Below are 20712 nucleotides of genomic sequence, written 5' to 3' on the forward strand. Positions count from 1 at the left end.
AAAAAATTAGCTGGGCGTGGTGGTGCGCGCCTGCGAGGACCGCTGCAGCCCGGAGGCAGAGGCTGAGGTGGGCGGCGACCCCTTATACGGTGCGGGTGAAGGCCAGGGCGGAGCCGCCCCTGCGCCCCAGCGTCTGTGGAACCGGGACGGGGCGCGGGGCTGAGGCCACACGAGGGCCGCACAGGGTGGGTGCCACTGAGGGTCTGGGGGCCGAGCCCGTGGGAGGGAACCCGGCAGCGGAGAGGAGCGGGGCCGGCGTGGGCTCGGAGTTTCCCCTGCTCCGCTGGGCGGGCGACAGCACCCGGTAGGCGGCGGCGGCGGCGGCGCGACCACTGCTCACACGTTTCGCCGCGCGGCCGCGGTGCCGGATGCGGGAGGACCTCGTGTCCGGTCCCTGACACCCCCCAATCCCCGCCCCCAACACCCAAAAATCCCCGCCCCCAACACCCAAAAATCCCCGCCCCCAACACCCTAATCCCCGCCCCTATCACCCTAATCTCCGCCCCCATCACACCCCGCAAATCCCCCTCATCCCTGTCCCCGCCCCGCCACTTCTCCCGAAGAATTTTTGTCCCCGCTCGGCCGCCGTCCAGCCGCTCGTTCCACTTCCGCCTTCGCCCACGTGGTCCGGCTCCGGCTCTGTCAGTCGCGTAGTGAGTGGGGCCTGACGCGAGGCGGGCGAGCCTCTCTGGTCCCGACGCGGGTGGTCCGGGTCTCCTCGACTCCCGAGGAAAGCCCACTGGGCGGGGCGGGAGGTGAAGGGGCTGGGGAGGTCAGCGGTTAACCTGGGTGTCAGGGGACGTTGAAGTTTATCCGTCAGGGTCCCGGGGCGGTCTGGGGACAGCAGAGGCGGGGCTTGGGCGCCGGGCCCGAGAGGTCAGGGGTCAGCAGGAGCGAGGCTGGGGCATCAAGGTCCGAGAGGTCAGGGGCCAGCAGGAGCGGGCTTGGGGTGTGCGGGTCCGAGAGGTCAGAGGTTAACTAGAGAGGGGTTGGGGCGCCGGGTTCCCGGAGGTCAGGGGTCAGCAGGAACAGGGCAGCAGCGTCAGGGTCCGAGAGGTTAGGGGTCGGCAGAGGCGGGGCTGGGACACTGGGGGTCAGGGCTCGGGGGTCAGGGCGGGGTCGGGTTCGCTGGTAGCCTGCGCATGGGCCTCCAGCTTCGCGCGCTGTTGGGAGCCTGCGGACGGTGGACCCTGCGCCTGGGACCGCGTCCGTCCTGGTAATGACCGCGACGCCGGGCGACCCCGCCACGCCCGCCCAGCCCAGCCCACCCCGCGCGGTGCCGACCGGACCCCCGCTCACGCTGCCCTTCTCCGCAGCTCGCCGCGCATGGCGGGGAACGCAGAGCCACCGCCCGCGGCATCCGCGCGCCCCCAGGATCGGAGGTCCCGCAGTTGCTGGGCCGGGGGTACCCGCGTCTGGGAGGACGGAGAGCATCCGGCGAAGAAGGTCAAGAGCGATGGGGACGAGGAGCGGCGCGGGAAGCTGCCCAAGCGCAAGATCGTGCTGCTCATGGCCTACTCGGGCAAGGGTTACCACGGCATGCAGGTGCGGCCGCCCGGGAAGCGGCGGGTCCCGCGGGGCTTAGGTGCAGGTGCGGCCGCTGTGGAAGCGGCGGGTCCAGCTGGGTTTAGGTGCAGGCCCAAGCAGCTTTCACTGGTCCTGCTGCACGCGAGCTGCTGCCTTCCATGAGGCCCGGCCCTGCCGCTAACCACTGGGATGTGGGGCGGGGTTCACTTGCTGTGTGCTCGAGTCCTCATCTTTAGGATGGGAGTGCTGACGGCACCTGCTAAATAGGGTGTGAAGATGAGCTAGGTGTACTGACGCTCATTGCTGAGAACAGTGGACAGCGCGTTGCAGCTCAGAAGAGCCTGCCGTCGTGTGCGTTAAAGGGACAGAGCTAAGTATTAAAAGTTATGAGGATTCTCTCCTCAGCTCACTTCCTTTTCTGGAAAGTAGAGGGTGTGGGTGCATTCAGGTAGGCGTATTTTTTTTTCTTTTTGAGGCATGGTCTTTGTGGCCCAGGCTGGAATGCAGTGGTGCATCCACTACTCGCTGCAGCCTCCACCTCCTGGGCTCAAGAGATCCTCCTACCTCAGCCTCCCAAGCATTGAGGACTGTAAGTGTCCTTGACCTCATGGCCCGAATACTTTTTTTTTTTTTTTTTTTGAGACGGAGTCTCGCTCTGTCGCCCCCAGTGGCGTGATCTCAGCTCACTGCAAGCTCCGCTTCCCAGGTTCACACCATTCTCCCGCCTCAGCCTCCAGAGTAGCTGGGACTACAGGCGCCTGCCACCATGCCCAGCTAATTTCTTCTCTTTGTATTTTTAGTAGAGACGGGATTTCACCGTGTTAGCCAGGATGGTCTCGGTCTCCTGACTTCGTGATCCGCCCGCCTCGGCCTCCCAAAGTGCTGGGATTACAGGCTTGAGCCACCGCGTCCGGCCTAATTTTTTAAAAAAATTTACAGAAATGGGGTTTTGCCAAGTTTCTTATTATTTATGGGAATGGGGGCTCGCTGTGCTGCCCAGGCTGCTCTCGAACTCCTGGGCTCAAGCCATCCTCCTGCCTCAGTCTCCCCGTGTTGTGATTACAAGCATGAGCCACTGCGACTGGCCTCAGGTAGACGTTCCTTTTGTTCCTTTTTATAATTAACACTGTGGCTTTGCCTGGTTCTGTGTTCTTTAAGCATCTCTAAGCTTATCCACAGAAGTTCGTGCAGTGCATGCAGTGTCTGACTGAAACCAAAGTTTAAGAAAATAATGCTTAACTTTGGCAGTTGTTGTAACAGCTTTTATGGTGAAAGTTACAAGTAATGGATTGCTTTTTTTTTTTTGGAAAGAGAGTCTCGCTCTGTCGCCCAGGCTGGAGTGCAGTGGCGGGATTTTGGCTCACTGCAACCTCCACCTCCCGGGTTCCAGTGATTCTTGTGCCTCAGCCTCCCGAGTAGCTGGGACTATAGGCGCCTGCCACCACGCCCGGCTAGTTTTTTATTTTTAGTAGAGATGGGGTTTCACCATGTTGGTCAGGCTGGCCTTGAACTCCTGATCTCAGATTATCCTCCTGCCTCTGTCTCCCAAAGTGCTGGAATTACAGGGGTGAACTACCGAGCCCACCCAACCACTGTGCACTGCAATCTCTGCCTCCCAGATTCAAGTGATTCTCCTGTCTCAGCCTCTTGAGTAGCTGGAATTAAAAGCACACCTGACTAACTTTTATTTGTATTTGTTTTGAGACAGCGTTTTCCTCTGTCGCCTAGGCTGGAGTACGGTGGTGCACTATCGGTTCACTGCAGTTTCCACTTCCCAGGTTCAAGCGATTTCTCCTGTCTCAGGAGCCTGCCACCACGCCTGGCTACTTTTTGTATTTTTAGTAGACACGGGGTTTCACCATGTGGGCTAGACTAGTCTCAAACTCCTGACCTCAGGTGATCCACCCGCCTTGGCCTCCCAAAGTGCTGGGATTACAGGTATGAGCCACTGTGCCTGGCCATGGATTACTTTATATCTGATGTTATACTGTTTAAGTATAGGTAGCACCCACGGCACTGATGTCATAACTGACAGATTGTGGAAGTAGGTGTGTGCACAGGTTCAGTCAAACCTGCGTTTTGATTCCATTCCACGCTACCCATCCCCTGACGTGGAGCAGCCCGGGCTCAGGGCGAGTGAGCAGAATACAGTGTTTTCACGTGAGCGTGGCAACTCACACTTGTAATCTCAGCACTTCAGGCCAGAGGAGCGCTTGAGACCAGGAGTTTGAGACCAGCCTGGGCAACATGGCGACCCCCATCTGCAAAATATAAAACCTGTTTTTGTCTCCTTTTTCCAGAGGAATGTTGGGTCCTCACAATTCAAAACAATTGAAGATGACTTGGTGTCCGCCCTTGTCCGGTCAGGCTGTATTCCTGAAAATCATGGCGAGGACATGAGGAAAATGTCCTTCCAGCGCTGTGCCCGGACAGACAAGGTGGGTGACGGCCTTCTCTGCCCCTTCCCGGCTGATATGAGCAGCACCCGGCCCACTTTCCAGCTCAGTGTCCTGACTTGTTGTGCTGCTTCTGAGCACATATGATGTGCAAATCAAACTAGCCTACACCTTATGTAGGTGAGATGTCCAGGAGCCTGGTCAGCTCACGTATAGCTGGATCTAGGTGCTTCCTGCCAGGGGGGCTCTGTGTTCTCTCTGGTCTTTGCTTTCTCTTGTGTTGATTCTGTTCTCAGGGACATACATTCCTGTGTTGATTCTGTTCTCAGGGACATACATTCCTGTGTTGATTCTGTTCTCAGGGACATACATTCCTGTGTTGATTCTGTTCTCAGGGACATACATTCCTGTGTTGATTCTGTTCTCAGGGACATACATTCCTGCAGGTGGCCCAGGGGCAGCCGCAACGTCTGTCTTCGACCCTCCAATCAGACTCACTCTGAGGCAAATGTGATTGTGTGGCTACGAAGGCAGAGAGCCATACTTGTATGATGCAACATTCTCTTTTCTTTCCTTTTTTAGAGTCAGGGTCTCATTCTGTTGTCCGGGCTGGAGTGCAGTGGCATGATCCGGGCTCACTGCAGTCTCAAACTCCTGGGCTCAAGCAGTCCTCCTGCTTCAGCTTCCCGAGTAGCTGGGTGAATTGGTCTGTTTTCACGCTGTTATAAAGAACTGCCCAAGATTGGGCAATTTATAAAGAAAAGAGGTTTAACTGACTCAGTGCCACATAGCTGGGGAGGCCTCAGGAAACTTAGATCATGGTGGCAGGCACGAGAGAGTGAGGAGGGTAAGGGGAAGAGCCCCTTATAAAACCGTCAGATGTTGTGAGAACTCACTCACGGTTACGAGAACAGCATGGGGGAAACCGTGCGCGTGATCCAGTCACCTCTCGCCAGGTCTTCCCTAGACATGTGGGGATTACCATGCAACATGAGAATTGGCAGGGACACAGCAAAACCATCTCACCGGAACAACAGGCACTCCACCATGCCTGGCTACATTTTTTTTTTTTTTTAATATGAGGTCTTGCTATGCTGCCCAGGGGTCTCAAACTCCTGGGCTCCGGTGATTTTCCTACTTTGGCTTCCCGAAGTGCTGGGATTTACAGGCATGAACCACCACATCTTGCTTGAAATTAATAAATAATTCGCTGTATTATAAACTCAGTATATTCAGGATATCCTTATTTCAGCGTGTAATCCATATAAAAATCTCTTCATGGGATAAATGTAATACTGTTTTTGTGTGTGTGCTGAGTCCACACTCATCACGTCTCCACCACCCTGGACCCGTTACGTGGTCTCAGCTGCGTGGGGCTGGTGGCCCAGCACTGACCCTTCAGAACCACAAGGCTGAGTACCCGTTTCCGATGGGTTTGCACGTCCACCCTGGACGCTGCTGCTGGCTGTGTGGCAGCACATGCCAAGTGGTCCTGTGACGCCACATTGCTGTGCTTGGAACTGAACCATGGGATTGGATGTGGGCGGAGTGGCCCGCCACAGGGAATGGAGATGTCTTTAAGGAGGGACCCAGTGTAGGGTCCAGCCCTACAGGGCCTGTGGGTTTTCTTTCGTGTGCAGAGACGAGAGATCGTAGAAAAATAAAGACATGAGACAGAGAGATAGAAGGGAGGACAGCTGGGCCCAGGGGACCGCTGCCACCAGCGTGCGGAGTCCGGTGGTGGCCTGAATGTCCGGTGCACGCCTGAATGCCCGGTGCACTGCTATTTATTGTATACAAGGCAAGCGGGCAGGGGAAGGGGTATGAGTCGTCTCAAGTGATGGATAAGGTCACACGAGTGACGTGTCCACGCGACGGGGGTCTTTGCCTTTGTGGTAGCTGAGGCGGAGAGCGGGGACAGCATACGTCAGCATTTCTTCTATGCGCTTGTCAGAAAGATCAAAGACTTTAATGCTTTCACTAATTCTGCTACTGCTGTCTTCTGAGAACTTAAAAGGAGGAGCCAGGTGTACAGGTGGAACATGAAAGTGACAAGGAGTGTGACCTTTGAAGCACAGCCCCACAGGAGACGTTTAAGCCTCCAGATGACTGCGGGCAGGCCTGGGTAACGTCAGGCCTCCCACAAGAGGTGGTGGAGCAGAGTGTTCTCTGACTGCCCCAGGGAAAGGGAGACTCCCTTTCCCAGTCTGCTAAGTAGCAGGTGCCTTCCCAGGCACTGGCGCTACCACTAGACCAAGCGGCCCTTATCTGGGAGTGACCGAGGACTCACACTCTTGTCTTCTGGTCACATCTCACAGTGTCCCTTCAGCTCCTGACTCTGTATGGCCTGGTTTTTCCTAGGTTATAATTATAGAACAGAGATTATTATAATAATAAAGAACAATACTACAAATATTGATATTATATATAATTGTGTCTGTATCCTATTTCTAGTATAACTTTTCTTATTCTAATTATTTTCTTTATTATACTGGAACAGCTCGTGCCTTCAGTCTCTTGCCTCGCACCTGGGTGGCTTGCCGCCCGCAGCCCAACATTTGGCAGACAGGGACAGCACAGCCGGAGAGAACAGATAGCTTTTCTGTAGCATGTATAAGGCATCAGTGAATGTGACACCTGTCATCCTTGCCTGTCAGAGTATCTGGCTCTAAAATGGCTCTCAGGCTGCCTGAGGGCATTGGGGGTCTCTCAGAGACATAACTTTTTGCCGGTCAGGACCCCCAGGAATCTGAATAAAGCTATGGCTCTTTTTCCCACAAACACCTAGTTTCAAAGGCACACAGGTCCCTGGGGATCCATGGACGCATGCCGGAGCCATCGTGTAGAGGGGAGAACACAAAGAGGGACCCACAAGTTCACTCCTAGTGGGTGATGCATTTGATGGCCCAAGGTAGAGAGTTCTGTGGGACTTACTATTTCCATTTTCTTTTTGATTCTCCATTTACAGCTCTCTGATGGTTTTTAGGGAAGAAGAAAGTAACAATTTGTTCAAGCTGATGAAGAGAGCATTTCAAAATAGGGTCCTTGTATTTATTTTTAGTTCTGCTGTTATTAGAGAGACAGTTTCATTCTAATATGTTTTCTCACTTGCAATTGGAAAACCTGCAGAAGTAGATCCATGAGGCCGACGTGGTCGCACCCAAGTGCCCTGCCCTTCGGGTGAAAACAGTAACATCTTACAATTTTAATTATTTATTTGTTTATTTATTTTTGAGACAGTTTCACTCTTGTTGCCCAGGCTGAAGTGCAATGGCGGGATCTCAGCTCACCGCAACCTCCACCTCCCGGGTTCAAGCCATTCTTCTGCCTCAGCCTCCCAAGTAGCTGGGACTACAGGCATGTGCCACCAAGCCTGGCTAATTTTGTATTTTTAGTAGAGATGGGGTTTCTCCATGTTGATCAGGCTGGTCTCGAACTCCTGACCTCAGGTGATCCGCCCTCCTCGGCCTCCCAAAGTGCTGGGATTGCAGGCGTGAGCCGCCACGCCCGGCCTATTATTTATTTTTTTGTGTGTGTATTTCTGCTGTTTAACATTTTGTTTTTGTTTCAAATTTTAAAAATAGCTTTATTGAAATATAATTCACTCTTGGCCGGGCGCGGTGGCTCATGCCTGTAATCCCAGCACTTTGGGAGTCTGAGGCGGGCGGATCACTTGAGGTCAGGAATTTGAGACCAGCCTGGCCAACATGGAGAAATCATGTCTCTACTAAAAATACAAAATTAGCCGGGTGTGGTGGTGGGTGCCTGTAATCCCAACTACTCAGGAGGCCAAGGCAGGAGAATTGTGTGAACCTGGGAGGCGGAGGTTGCAGTGAGCCAAGATGGTGCACTCCAGCCTAGGTGACAGAGTGAGACTCCATCTCAAAAAAAAAAAGCAAAAAAAGAAATATAATTCACTCTTATACAATTGACCCATTGAAAGTGTACAGTTCAGGCCAGGTGTGGTGGCTTACGCCTGTAATCCCAGCACTTTGGGAGGCCAAGGCGGGTGGATCACCTGAGTTCAGGAGTTCGAGACCAGCCTGGTCAATATGGTAAAACCCCTTCTCTACTAAAAATACAAAATTAGCCAGGTGTGGTGGCACATGCCTGTAATCCCAGCTACTCAGGAGGCTGAGGCAGGAGAATCGTTTGAATCCGAGAGGTGGAGGTTGCAGTGAGCTGAGATCGTGCCATTATACTCCAGCCTGAGCAACAAGAGTGAAACTTCATCTGAAAACAAAACGAGAAAGCCTAAAAGAAAGTGTACGGTTCAAGCTGGGTGTGGTGGCTCACACCTGTAATCCCAGTACTTTGGAAGGCCAAAGTGGACGGATCACTTGAGGCCGGGAGTTCGAGACCAGCCTGGCCAACATGACAAAATCCCATCTCTACTAAAGATACAAAAATTAGCCAGGCATGGTAAGTCACACCTGTAATCCCAGCTACTTGTGAGGCTGAGGCATGAGAATCTCTTGAACACGGAAGACGAAGGTGGCAGTGAGTCGAGATTGCATCACTGAGCTCCAGCCTGGCCAAAAAAAGAAGAAGAAGAACGTATACAGTTCAGTGGTTCCAGTATATTCACAGAGCTGTGCAGCCATCACCACAGCCAGACATAGGCCATCCCAGAGATACCGGGTATCCCTCCGCTGTTGTCCCTACCCCCCCAGATGCCTCCGATATTCTCACTTCAACTTGTCAGTACAAAGTGTTTGGCAATGAGATGTATTTTCTTTCCCTTTTTTGGCGCTAAGTCTTTGAAATCTGTTGTGTATTTACCTAAAGTCATCTTGTTTCAGAACAGCTCGTTTCCTTCTGTCACGTTCCATGTGTGGGTCTGGCCAGTGGAACATCTCAACGGTTTTACTCTCCGACTTTTTATTTTGAAAATTTCATACCTTCATAAAAGTCTTAATGATAATACCGTGAGCACCCACATAGTCTTCCCAGATTCACCAAGGTTAGGTTTTTACCATATTGGCATAGTTGTGTGTGTGTGTGTGTGTGTGTGTGTGTGTGTGTGTGTGTGTGTTTTAATTCATTTTATTTTTTGAGATGGAGTTTCACTCTTGTTGCCCAGGTTGGAGTTCAGTGGCATGATCTCGGCTCACTGCAACCTCCACCTCCCGGGTTCAAGCGATTCTCCAGCCTCAGCCTCCCAAGTAGCTGGGATTGCAGGGGCCCACCACCACTCCAGCTAATTTGTTGTATTTTTAGTAAAAACGGGGTTTCCCATGTTGGTAAGGCTGGTCTTGAACGACCGACTTCAGGTGGTCCGCCTGCCCCGGCCTCCCAAAGTGCTAGGATTACAGGCGTGAGCCACCGCACCTGACCCGTTTTTTTTGTTTGTTTTCTTTTTATTTATCTTTCTTTACCTTTTTTGAGACAATCTTGCTGTGTTGCCCAGGCTGGTCTCGAACTCTTGGGCTTAAGCAATCTTCCCACCTTAGCCTCCCGAAGTACTGGGATAATGAATGAGAGCCACTGTGCCTGGCCTTTTTTTTTTTTTTTTTTTTTGAGATGGAGTCTCGCTCTGTTGCCCAGGCTGGAGTGCAGTGGCCGGATCTCAGCTCACTGCAAGCTCTGCCTCCCGGGTTCATGCCATTCTCCTGCCTCAGCCTCCTGAGTAGCTGGGACTACAGGCGCCTGCCACCTCGCCCGGCTAGTTTTTTGTATTTTTTAGTAGAGACGGGGTTTCACCGTGTTAGCCAGGATGGTCTTGATCTCCTGACCTCGTGATCCGCCCGTCTCGGCCTCCCAAAGTGCTGGGATTACAGGTGTGAGCCACCGCGCCCAGCCGTACCTGGCCTTTTCTATCTTAAAATGGAACCATTTGAGAGTAAGTTGCAGACATCATCACCCTTTACCCTGAAACATCTTAACATGAGTCTCCTAGGGACTGTGACATCCTTCAGCAACCTCACACTATAAATTATTACGCGTGTGAAATTCAGCATTGATAGAGTACCACCATCTGACATGTCTCAAGCTGGAAACTGTCTTTTCTGTTTTCTTTTTCTTCAGCTTCTTTGTGGCATGCCTTTTATTTTTGTTAATTGGTCGGGGATCTAATCTAGGATCATTATTGGCATTCAGTTATCATGTCTCTAGAGCTTCCTTTAATCGGAAGCGATCTCCTTGGCCCGGCATGGTTGCTCACGCCCGTAATCCCAGCACTTTATGAGACTGAGGTGGGAGGATCACTTGAGGACAGGAGTTCCAGACCAGTCTGGGCAACATAGCAAGACACTGTCTCTACAAAAAAATTTTAAAAACTCTCCAGACATTGTGGTGCCTGCCTGTAGTCTCAGCTACTTGGGAGGCTGGGGTGGGAGGATTGCTCGAACCTGGGAGGTCGAGGTTGCTGTGAGCCAAGATGGCAACACTGCATTCCAACCTGGGTGACAGACCAAACCTTGTCTCAAAAAGAACCCAACAAAAAATCTATAGAAACTTACTTTAAAAAAGGGGTATAATATACAACAGTAAAGCGTGCTAGTCTTAAGCATAAGCTTGATCAGTTTTTACCTGTGTACCCACTGCCTGTCCCCAGAAGGCCTCTCCCTTTCCCCCAGGGCCACTGCTGTTCTGACTCCAGTGGGGACCACCTCCTCACTCTGCCCTTGGTTCTAAGTTGTGTTTTCTCTTTTCCCCAATCCTTGGGAGTCATATCTTTTTTTTTTTTTTGAGGTAGAATCTGACTCTGTCACCCAGGCTGGAGTGCAGTGGCAGGATCTTGGCTCATTGCAACCTCCAACCTCCCAGGCTGAAGTGATTCTCCCGCCTCAGCCTCCTGAGTAGCTGGGACTACAGGTGCACGCTACAAAACCCTGCTAATTTTTTGTGTGTTTAGTAGAGATTAGGTTTCACCGTGTTGGCCAGGCTGGTCTCAAACTCCTGACCTCAGATGATCTGCTTGCCTCAGCCTCCCAAAGTGCTGGGATTACAGGCGTGAGCCACTGTGCCTGGGTGGGGGTCATATCTTATGTGGGACTTTGCTTTCTGTCTGCACAGAGTCATATTTATGCTCCCTCATTTAATGTTTTCTCTTGGGCTTTGAATTCATTCGTAATAGTTTATTTTATAAGTGCTCCTGCACACACTCCGTTGGCAGATAGAGCTTTATTTTTATATCTGATGATTCCCTCCAGATGCGTTTCTAACAGCAGAATTCATGTGTGAAACGACACAAGGTCCGCGTCGTCCTTCTGTCTCAGAGACCAGCGTGCAAGGCCTGAGGGACCCACCTTCCGTCACCCGTTCTGCTTTCTTTACAGGGTGTGTCCGCAGCCGGCCAGGTGGTATCCCTGAAAGTGTGGCTGATTGATGACATTCTAGAAAAGATCAACAGCCACCTTCCCTCTCACATTCGGATCCTGGGTAAGTCTTGCAGTGCTGGCGGCCACACGCCTGGTTGTAGATGGTCTTGCAGAGACACTATGCATGCTCTTGCCTTTTCCACCTGTCACTGATGCAGAAGTGTAGTCAGAGTTGCTTTGCAGCTGGTTCTGACCTTCTTCAGAAATGGGAGCAGCTAGACAGGAGTAGAAGGCTTCTCATTTGCAGTGCTTGTGGCCACACGGGTGCCTTGTTTTTATCAAACACTGGATGTGAAAATCCAAATTCGTGGTTAAAATGAACAGTTGTTCCCTTTTATGGCAGTACTGATAAATGGAATTTTTAGGCCTTCTTAAAATGGAACTCTCTACCTTTTAAGTGGCAGGTACAGGTAACTTAACGTACATACATTGATTCATTCATTGATTCATTTATTCTGTTTGTTTTTTGAGAGAGTCTCACTCTGTCACCCAGGCTAGAGTCCAGTGGTGTGATCATGGCTCACTGCAGCCTCCGCCTCCCAGGTTCAAGTGGTCCTCAGCCTCCTGAGTAACTGGAACTACAAGTGTGTGCCACCACGCTTAATTTTTGAGTTTGTAGAGATGGGGTCTCATTTTGTTGCCCAGGCTGGTCTTAAACTCCTGGGCTCAAGGGATCCTCCTGCCTTGGCCTCCCAGAAGCCACTTATATTGAATGTATTGATAGGTGTGGCTGGGCGTGAATCTATCATCTTGCTCTGTTTTCTTTTCCTTTGTGTTTTGGTGTAATCCCAAGAAAACAGAACTGTTGTCTGCCTGACCGGTCTGCTTGGAGAGAAGTGTTTTTTTGAGACAGGGATACAGGGTCTTGTTCTATAGCCCAGGCTGGAGTTGCGATCACAGTTCACTGTAGCATTGACCACCTGGGCTCATGCGATCTTCCCGCCTCAGCCTGCAAGCACACGCCACCATAGCCGGCTAAATTTTAATTTTTTTGGTAGAGATGGGGTTTCGCCATGTTGCCCAGGCTGGTCTCAAACTCCTAGGCTCAGTCTACCTGCCTCAGTCTTCCAAAGTGTTGGGATTACAGGCGTGAGCTGCTGTGCCCGGCCCACAGCCTGACTATTTTAAGATTCATCCATGCTGTTGTGTATGTCAGCAGTCTGTTCCTTCTCATTGCTGCGGGGTGTTCCGTTCTGCGATGTATCACGGATTGTTTATACATAACCTGCTGATGACACTGGGTGATTTCCAGTTTTGGGCTGTTAGAAGTAAAGCCACTGTGAACATTTATGTATGAGTCATAAATAGGATTCAGTAATCCCTGTTGATTTTACCCACTGTTAAGTTTTTATTTTTACTTTTTTGTGATGGAGTCTTGTTCTGTTGCCCAGGCTGGAATGCAGTGGTGTGATCTCGGCTCACTGCAACCTCCACCCGCCTCCTGGGTTCAAGCGATTCTCCCACCTTAGCCTTCCCAGTAGCTGGGATTACAGGTACACGCCACCACACCCGGCTAATTGTTGTATTTTTAGTAGAGATGGAGTTTCACCATGTTGGTCAGTCTGGTCTCAAACTCCTGACCTCAGGTGATCCACCCACCTCGGCCTCCCAAAGTGCTGGGATTATAGGTGTGAGCCACTACACCCAGCAATAGTTTCATTTTTTTATTAATTTTTTTTTTTTTTTTGAGATGGAGTTTCGTTCTTGTTACCCAGGCTGGAGTACAATGGCGCAATCTTGGCTCACCACAACCTCCACCTCTCAGGTTCAAGTGATTCTCCTGCCTCAGCCTCCCGAGTAGCTGGGATTACAAGCATGGGCCACCACGCCCGGCTAATTTTGTCTTTTTAGTGAATATGGGGTTTCTCCATGTTGGTCAGGCTGGTCTTGAACTCCCGACCTCAGGTGATCCACCGCCTTGACCTCCTGAAATGCTGGGATTACCAGCAGCTGGGGATTACAGGCGTGAGCCACCACACCCGACAATAGTTTTATTTTTGTTATGCTGGGCTTCCTCTGCCTTCTGAGGATAATTTCCTCCTGAGAAACTTCCCATAGAATAAGTCCTCTGAAAGTTGCGTTTGAGTTCTCTTCCCATTCATTTGCATGGAAAATACTTGAGTATTCTGTAGATTAATCCCTATCATGCTCAACAGTGCCACATCTGTGCAGTTGTTGGGTAGTCGCTGTCACCCACACGCCGCGGTGCAGGCCAGCAGGGCCCTCCCCAGGCCTGCAGTGTGGCCATCTGCAGGCACTTTTCAGCCTTTCTTAGCAGTTATGTCTGGAACAACCAGAATTATGCTTGCAGCGCATCCTTGTGATGTTTAGTGTTTATGAAATGGAATCTTTAAAACCAAAAAAAAACAAAAAAGTCACTCAGAAACAAACATGACTGGAGACAAAAGCACAAGGCATGCGGTGCCAGCACCCATGGGATCCATGTTACTAGCGACCCGGGCCGGGCAGGCTGTGTGGAGGCACCCCACTGCTTGTGAGGTCACAAGGCCCAGGCCAGTCCTTGTAAATGGGAAACCATAGTTGGGTGTTAAATCAGACTCCTGGCTGGGTGCGGTATCCAACGCCTGTAATCCCAGCATTGTGGGAGGCTGAGGTGGGCGGATCACGAGGTCAGGAGTTCAACATGGTGAAACCCCATCTCTACTAAAAATACAAAAGTTAGCTGGGCATGGTGGCAGGTGCCTGTAATCCCAGCTACTCGGGAGGCTGAGACAGGAGAATCACTTAAACTCGGGAGGTGGAGGTTGCAGTGAGCCGAGACTGCATCACTGTACTCCAGCTTGGGCAACAGAGTGAGACTCCATCTCAAAAAAAAAAAAAAAAAAAAAAAAAAATCAGACTCCTGAGGTGAGGTGGAATCCTAGCAACCGGAGGGGCCTGCGTGTCTCAGCCACAATGCAAGCTCCCAGCAGAGGCAAGTCCAGGCAGAGCTTTCTCCTCCTAGCCCCTGAAGTTGGTGCCCTCAGTGAGGGTTACTCTTCTAGAATTCTTCCATTTAAATATAGATGTCCTCAACAGATTGGATCCCCCTGCATGCAGGTCTTCATTTGTCTTTAATTTTTGCTTATTCAGTATTCAACAAATACTGAGCACCTGTGAGGTGCCGCTAGCGCTCAAGGCATCTTGGAGGGGACGTGCCCTCAGTTCTTGGAGACTTGTTCCTGACCTGCGGGGCTGCATCCTTTTTTATCCTACTCTGTGTGGAGTACTCTGGCATTTGTTAGGTCAGCCTGCAGTTGCTGGAATTCTAAGGTGGTTCCAGTGTCTTTTGTTGTTGCAAACAGTGCTGCCTGTATGGCCTTGTCTGTAGAATTCACGCGACTTCTGAGCTGGGGTTACACCTTTCCCCTACATCTGGGGTTTTATTCCAGGGTGGGCTGCGCCAGTTCACACTGGATCCTTTGCCAGCACTGGGTTTTAACACACCTTTTGTTTTTGTTGTTTGGATATGTGTTTAATTCTGAGATTAAGTATGCTACAGATTTAGAGTTTAGTGCACAAAAGCCCAATTCCTTTGTTTTAACAAAATTTTTTTGGCTTTTATTATTATTTTTTGATGGAGTCTCGTTCTGTTGCCCAGGCTGGAGTGCAGTGGTGTAATCTCAGCTCACTGCAAGCTCCGCCTCCCGGGTTCGCACCATTCTCCTGCCTCAGCCTCCTGAGTAGCTGGGTCTACAGGCACCTGCCACCACGCCGGGCTAATTTTCTGTATTTTTAGTAGAGATGGAGTTTCACCGTGTTAGCCAGGGTGGTATTGATCTCCTGACCTCGTGATCTGCCCACCTCAGACTCCCGAAGTGCTGGGATTACAGGTGTGAGCCACCGCTCCTGGCGTATTATTATTATTTTTTGAGACAGAGTCTCGCTCTGTCACACAGGCTGGAGTGCAGTGGTATGATCTCAGCTCACTGCAACCTCCTCCTCACGGGTTCAAGCAATTCTCCTGCCTCAGCCTCCTGAGTAGCTGGGATTACAGGCGCCCGCCACCATGCCTGGCTAATTTTTGTATTTTTAATAGAGACGGGGTTTTGCCATGTTGCCCAGGCTGGTCTTGAACTCCTGACCTAGTGATCCACCCGCCTTGGCCTCCCAAAGTGCTGGGATTACAGGCATGAGCCACTGTGCCGCACCTAGCTGCTTTTATTATTTTAAATTCATGCATAATAGTTATACACACTTATGTACAATAATGTGTGATATTTCCAGTCATGTGTAATGATCAAATAGGGCAATTAGCATAAATAGATCCATCACTCCAAGCATTTATCTCATTTCTTTGTGTTGGAAACATTTCATATCTTCTCGCTATTGGAAAATTACAATAAATGGTTGTAAATTCAGTCACCTTATAGAGCACTGCACCTGTCCCTCGTGTCCACTGTCCTGTGCCTGTTCCCCAACCTGTGGCTGTCCCCTCCCCAGAGAAGCCGATGCTTGCTGGAGCTTGGTTGGTGCTCTGGGTGAGGAGACACTGGGGCGCACGCTGTGCTCAGGCCGCTCCCTGGTCATCCAGGCACTTCTCACATGCCTCTCTCCTCCCCGATCACCTCTCTCCTAGGACTGAAGCGGGTCACAGGCGGGTTTAACTCCAAGAACAGATGTGATGCCAGGACCTATTGCTACCTGCTGCCCACGTTTGCCTTTGCGCACAAGGACCGGGACGTGCAGGATGAGACCTACCGCCTGAGCGCCGAGACGCTGCAGCAGGTCAACAGGCTCCTGGCCTGCTACAAGGGCACGCACAACTTCCACAATTTCACCTCGCAGAAGGGGCCACAGGAGCCCAGCGCCCGCCGCTACATCCTGGAGATGTACTGCGAGGAACCCTTTGTGCGGGAGGGCCTGGAGTTCGCAGTGATCAGGGTGAAAGGCCAGAGCTTCATGATGCATCAGATCCGGAAGATGGTTGGCCTGGTAGTGGCCATCGTGAAGGGTTATGCCCCTGAGAGTGTGCTGGAGCGCAGCTGGGGCACAGAGAAGGTGGACGTGCCCAAGGCGCCGGGACTTGGCCTGGTCCTGGAGAGGGTGCACTTCGAGAAGTACAACCAGCGCTTTGGCAACGATGGGCTGCATGAGCCGCTGGACTGGGTGCAGGAGGAGGGCAAGGTCGCAGCCTTCAAGGAGGAGCACATCTACCCCACCATCATCAGCACTGAGCGAGATGAACGCTCCATGGCCCAGTGGCTGAGCACCCTGCCCGTCCACAACTTCAGTGCCACCGCTCTCACAGCAGCTGGCACAGGCACCAAGGTAGGGGCACAGTCCCAGCAGTGCTCAGTACAGGCCCACATTGTTCCCATTGTACAGAGGAGGGAGCCGAGGCACAGAGAAGTGTGTCACTTCCCCCAAGGCCACACAGCGGCCGCAGGAGCAGGGCCAGGCGGTCTTGAGATGTTCCTTGTCTGCCTGCCTGCGCCACCCACTTGCTCCACCACCAGGTGCTTTTCGACCCTGGGAGGGCCACCCCAGGTCAGGCTTGCTACCGGCACGCCTACTATGGACCTGGCACGGAGCGTAATCAGCGGCTAGACAGCTGCGGACTGTAGCTTAGAACTGGAACACTCAGGATTGTAGGTGCAGGAGCTAAAAGCTAAGTGAATGAAATTGTCATTCTCAGTTCTTTGCTCTGGGGTGAGAGATGTCCCCAAAACCCGAGTTCGTTCGTTCTTTTTTTTTTTTTTTTGAGACGGAGTCTCGCTCTGTTGCCCAGGCTGGAGCACAGTGGCGCGATCTCGGCTCACTGCAAGCCCTGCCTCCTGGGTTCACACCATTCTCCTGCCTCAGCCTCCCTAGTAGCTGGGACTACAGGTGCCCGCCACCTCGCCCGGCTAATTTTTTGTATTTTCAGTAGAGATGGGGTTTCACTGTGTTAGTCAGGATGGTCTTGAACTCCTGACCTTGTGATCTACCCACCTCAGCCTCCCGAAGTGCTGGGATTCCAGGTGTGAGCCGCCGTGCCTGGCCAGCCCAAATTCTTTCATGGTGGCCCAGTGAGGTTTCAAAGGGTGACATTCCCAGGCAGTTCTCAGGGAGATTCTTCGTGTCCCGGTATCTGTGAAAACAGAGTTCTTCCTGCATACCTGGGTGGCATATTCAGTGTGTGCAGGCCCCAGGGAGGTGGGGTGGGCAGGCGAGGGGCCAGGCACCTGGCCAGCCGTCCTATAGATGGGGCAGTGAGAGGCCCCCAGTCTGGGGACGGCAGGGAGTAGGGGGCCAGCAGTGGCCAGGAGCCCTTGTTTCATCTGAAGGGGATACTCGTGGCTCAGTGGCAGCTGGTGGTGGCCATGTTGGAATGTGACAGTGACCGCATGCTTAAATGTTGTCGAGGGAAACCAGCGTTACATACTGGTATGGGAAATCTTCCCCTTTTTAAGTGCTGGTAGTTAATTTTTCCCAAGCCCAGTGCAGGCTAAATACAGCGCAGGTGCCAGTTTGGCCTGGGCCAGTGGACTGCTGTTGACTCCACTGATGACAGGCATATATACTTCCGAGGCACCTGCATTTGTTGAGTTTCCAAATGGCCCCATTTTATTTTCTCCTGTGGTCAGTGCAGCCTGTGAGAATGTGAAGGAGCCCAACAAAGGCCCCTCTAGTATCCCCAGCCCTTGCCTTTCCCTGCGCAGGTTCCTGACCTGGTTAAGAGATGACCGAGAACAGACGCCTGCCTCTGCCCCGATGAGGGAATGGTGGGGGCAGGGCTCCTGTGCCGAGCCTGTCATGGGCACCTCCGGGCATTCAGGAGCAGTGGGGAGAGTGCTTGCCTCTCATTCTCCATGTGCTCTTCTTCTGCAGGTGCCCAGTCCCCTGGGAGGCAGCGAAGGGGACGGAGACACCGACTGAGGCGGTGGGAGCTGCCCACCAGAGTGCCTCTGAGCAGCTCACAGTGTGTGCCCAGGCGTGCCATCCCTGTGGGCAGCAAGAAGCTGGGATCGCTGCAGCCATGTTTTCCCAGCCATGAGAACCATGGTTTCTCAGGCCTGCCTGGCAGATGTGGCCTGGCGTTGTAACCTCAGGACCTTTCCTTGTAGGAACAGCTTTTCTCGAATCTATTTTCAGCTCTTGCATTGCACAGATGAACCTCAGCATGTAAATAACTATTTTTTTAAAGAAGTGATTTTCTTATTAAATAAGTACAAATTTTGCTTAGTCAGTCCTTTGTTTGCCTTTTTCTTAGTCTTTTTTTACATTTTTTTCATTCAGAGAGATGAGCAGAGCATGTTATCCTGTTGAGAACAGGCCTGAGGCAGGCCCGGGAGGTTGCTCAGCCTGTAATCCCAGCACTTTGGGAGGCTGAGGTGGGCAGATCGCTTGAGTACAGGAGTTCCAGACCAGCCTGGGTAAAATGGTGAAACCGCATCTCTACAAAAAATTAACTGGGCATGGCAGCGTGCCCTGTAGTTCAGCTGCTCAGGAGGCTAAGGTGGGAGGATTGCCTGAGTCTGGGGAAGTTGACGCTGTCCTGATCACCACTGCACTAAAAAAAAAAAAAACAAAAAAACCGGCCAGGTGCGGTGGCTCATGCCTGTAATCCCAACACTTCGGGAGGCCGAGGTGGGCGGACCACTTGAGGTTGGGAGTTTGAGACCCGCCTGACCGGCATGGAGAAACCCTGTCTCTACTAAAAATAAAAAATTAGCTGGGCATGGTGATGGGCGCCTGTAATCCCAGCTACTCGGGAGGCTGAGGCAGGAGAATCACTTGAACCCGGGAGGTGGAGATTACAGTGAGCCTAGATCGCGCCACTGCACTCCAGCCTGGGTGACAGAGCAAGACTCCATCTAAAAAAAACCCGTAGCCTGTGCTCTGTGGGGTGGGGCCGAGGCAGGTCTGTGGGGAGCACTGGAGCAGGGGCCGGCCGACCCGCCGCACCCCTGAGAGGGGTGGTATCCCTGGGCTCTTCCTAGACAGCCCCGTGCATGCAACCTTTGCCCTGGTTGCAGGTTGGGACTCGCCTCAGCAGTGCCCCGGTGCCAGGCGGGTGAGGGCTGGGGCAGAGGACAGAAGGAAGGGGCGTGTTGCAGAACAGGCCCCTAGTAGAGCTTTCTGGAAGACCCCACCAGCGGCTTCTTCACGTCATTGGTCACAGGTGTGTCCAGGGGCCGTTCATAGCTGCAAGGGAGGCTGGGGATGACTGCTTTTGACGTGGCGCTCAGCGCAGAACAAAACACATTGCATTAGCTAGGAGCAGGGGATCCTCGGCGCTGGGCTGCCAGGAGCCTGTGGAGGGGCTCAGCGCGGGAAGTGCTGTGCAGACGGGCGGCCTCCCAGCCTGCAGCCCCCGGGTGCACGTGAGCAGCGAGCCAGCACATGCAACTAATGGACATGCGCCTGACGTCCCAACAACGCCTGTGGCTCAGCAGGCGCCTGTCGCCCCAGCAGCGCGAGAGTGATGCACGCGCATGTGCCCATGACGCGCTGGACACCGTGGGTGAGAAGTGGGGCAGGACAGGTGGGCAGTGTGCTCCGAGGGCGTGGGGTGTCCAGGGGAGCGGAGCTGGTTTTAGGGATTTTGGCCAGAGGAGCAGTGGGGCTCACTGCTTGGGGAGCCAGGGAGTGCAGGGGTGAGGCCCACTGGGCTTAGGGTTTGAGGGACGGATGAGCTGGGCCGTTAACTGGAATGGGAGATAGGGAAAGGAATGGGTTTGGAGAGCTAGCAGGAGCTTGGTTCTAAGCGTGTTAATTTTACCTGGGATAGACAGGACTTTATTTTTTATTTTTATTTTTTTTGAGAGGGAGTCTCGCTCTGTTGTCCAGGCTGGAGTGCAGTGGCGTGATCTCAGCTCACTGCAACCTCCGCCTCCCAGGCTCAAGCGATTCTCCTGCCTCGGCCTCCAGAGTAGCTGGGATTACAGGCACCCGCCACCACGCCCGGCTGATTTTTGTATTTTTGGTAGACACAGGGTTTCACCATGTTGGCCAGGCTGGTCTCGGACTCCTAAGCTCAGGTGATCCACCCGCCTTGGCCTCCCAAAGTGCCGGGATTACAGGCATGAGCCACCACGCCTGGCCTGGGTGACCCATTTAAATCACCTTTGATGATACGGGGATAAGTGACATTTTAAAGTAATATGTATACATGGAAGGAAATAAAAAAAGTATAAAAAAGGGAAGTTGCCTTTCATCCTCTAATTCCCAGTATCCCTGTCCGGAGGCCACTGCTCTCACCAGTGCCCTGTGGCTTCTTCTGGAGAGTTCCGTGTATATATAAGCATGCCTGAGCCTTTGCAAGGATGATAATGCATCTTGAACAAACACGGGATAATATTTTCACTGCTCTGTGGTAGCCAGAAGGTTTCTTTCTCTTTTCCTTTTTTTCTATTTTGAGACAAGGTCTTGTTCTGTCGCTCAGGCTGGAGTGCAGTGGTGCGATCGTAGCTCAGTACAGCCTCCACCTCCTGGGTTCCAGCGATCCTCCAGCATCCCAAGCACCTGGGACTACAGGCACA

The 20712-nt window shown here is 52.3% G+C and overlaps 1 protein-coding gene across 2 annotated transcripts; it reads left to right on the forward strand.

Annotated features, from left to right (window-relative positions):
* Window positions 1–574: 574 nt before the first annotated feature.
* On the forward strand, window positions 575–18416 carry PUS1 (pseudouridine synthase 1). Of its 2 annotated transcripts, none has more exons than XM_008005250.3 (6): window positions 575–653; window positions 1317–1545; window positions 3828–3965; window positions 11204–11306; window positions 15825–16516; window positions 18059–18416. In XM_008005250.3, exons 2-6 carry the CDS (start codon window positions 1327–1329, stop codon window positions 18104–18106), a joined length of 1200 nt encoding a protein of 399 aa, XP_008003441.1. In that variant the 5' UTR covers window positions 575–653; window positions 1317–1326; the 3' UTR covers window positions 18107–18416. The 2 variants fall into 2 exon arrangements, with proteins under 2 accessions (XP_008003441.1, XP_008003440.1); XM_008005249.2 differs by lacking the exon at window positions 575–653 and adding an exon at window positions 660–1216.
* The last annotated feature ends 2296 nt before the right edge of the window (window positions 18417–20712 follow it).

This window comes from Chlorocebus sabaeus, chromosome 11 (assembly GCF_047675955.1).
Source record: "Chlorocebus sabaeus isolate Y175 chromosome 11, mChlSab1.0.hap1, whole genome shotgun sequence".
Classification (NCBI taxonomy): domain Eukaryota; kingdom Metazoa; phylum Chordata; class Mammalia; order Primates; family Cercopithecidae; genus Chlorocebus; species Chlorocebus sabaeus.

What these genes read in the sequence shown, in the direction of transcription:
- PUS1 (XM_008005249.2), top strand. Translation starts at nt 1,143, where the DNA reads ATGGGCCTCCAGCTTCGCGCGCTGTTGGGAGCCTGCGGACGGTGGACC. An exon ending in CTGGGACCGCGTCCGTCCTG is followed by an intron (nt 1,217 to 1,316) that starts GTAATGACCGCG and finishes CCTTCTCCGCAG; the next exon opens with CTCGCCGCGCATGGCGGGGA. An exon ending in CAGCTGGCACAGGCACCAAG is followed by an intron (nt 16,517 to 18,058) that starts GTAGGGGCACAG and finishes CTTCTTCTGCAG; the next exon opens with GTGCCCAGTCCCCTGGGAGG.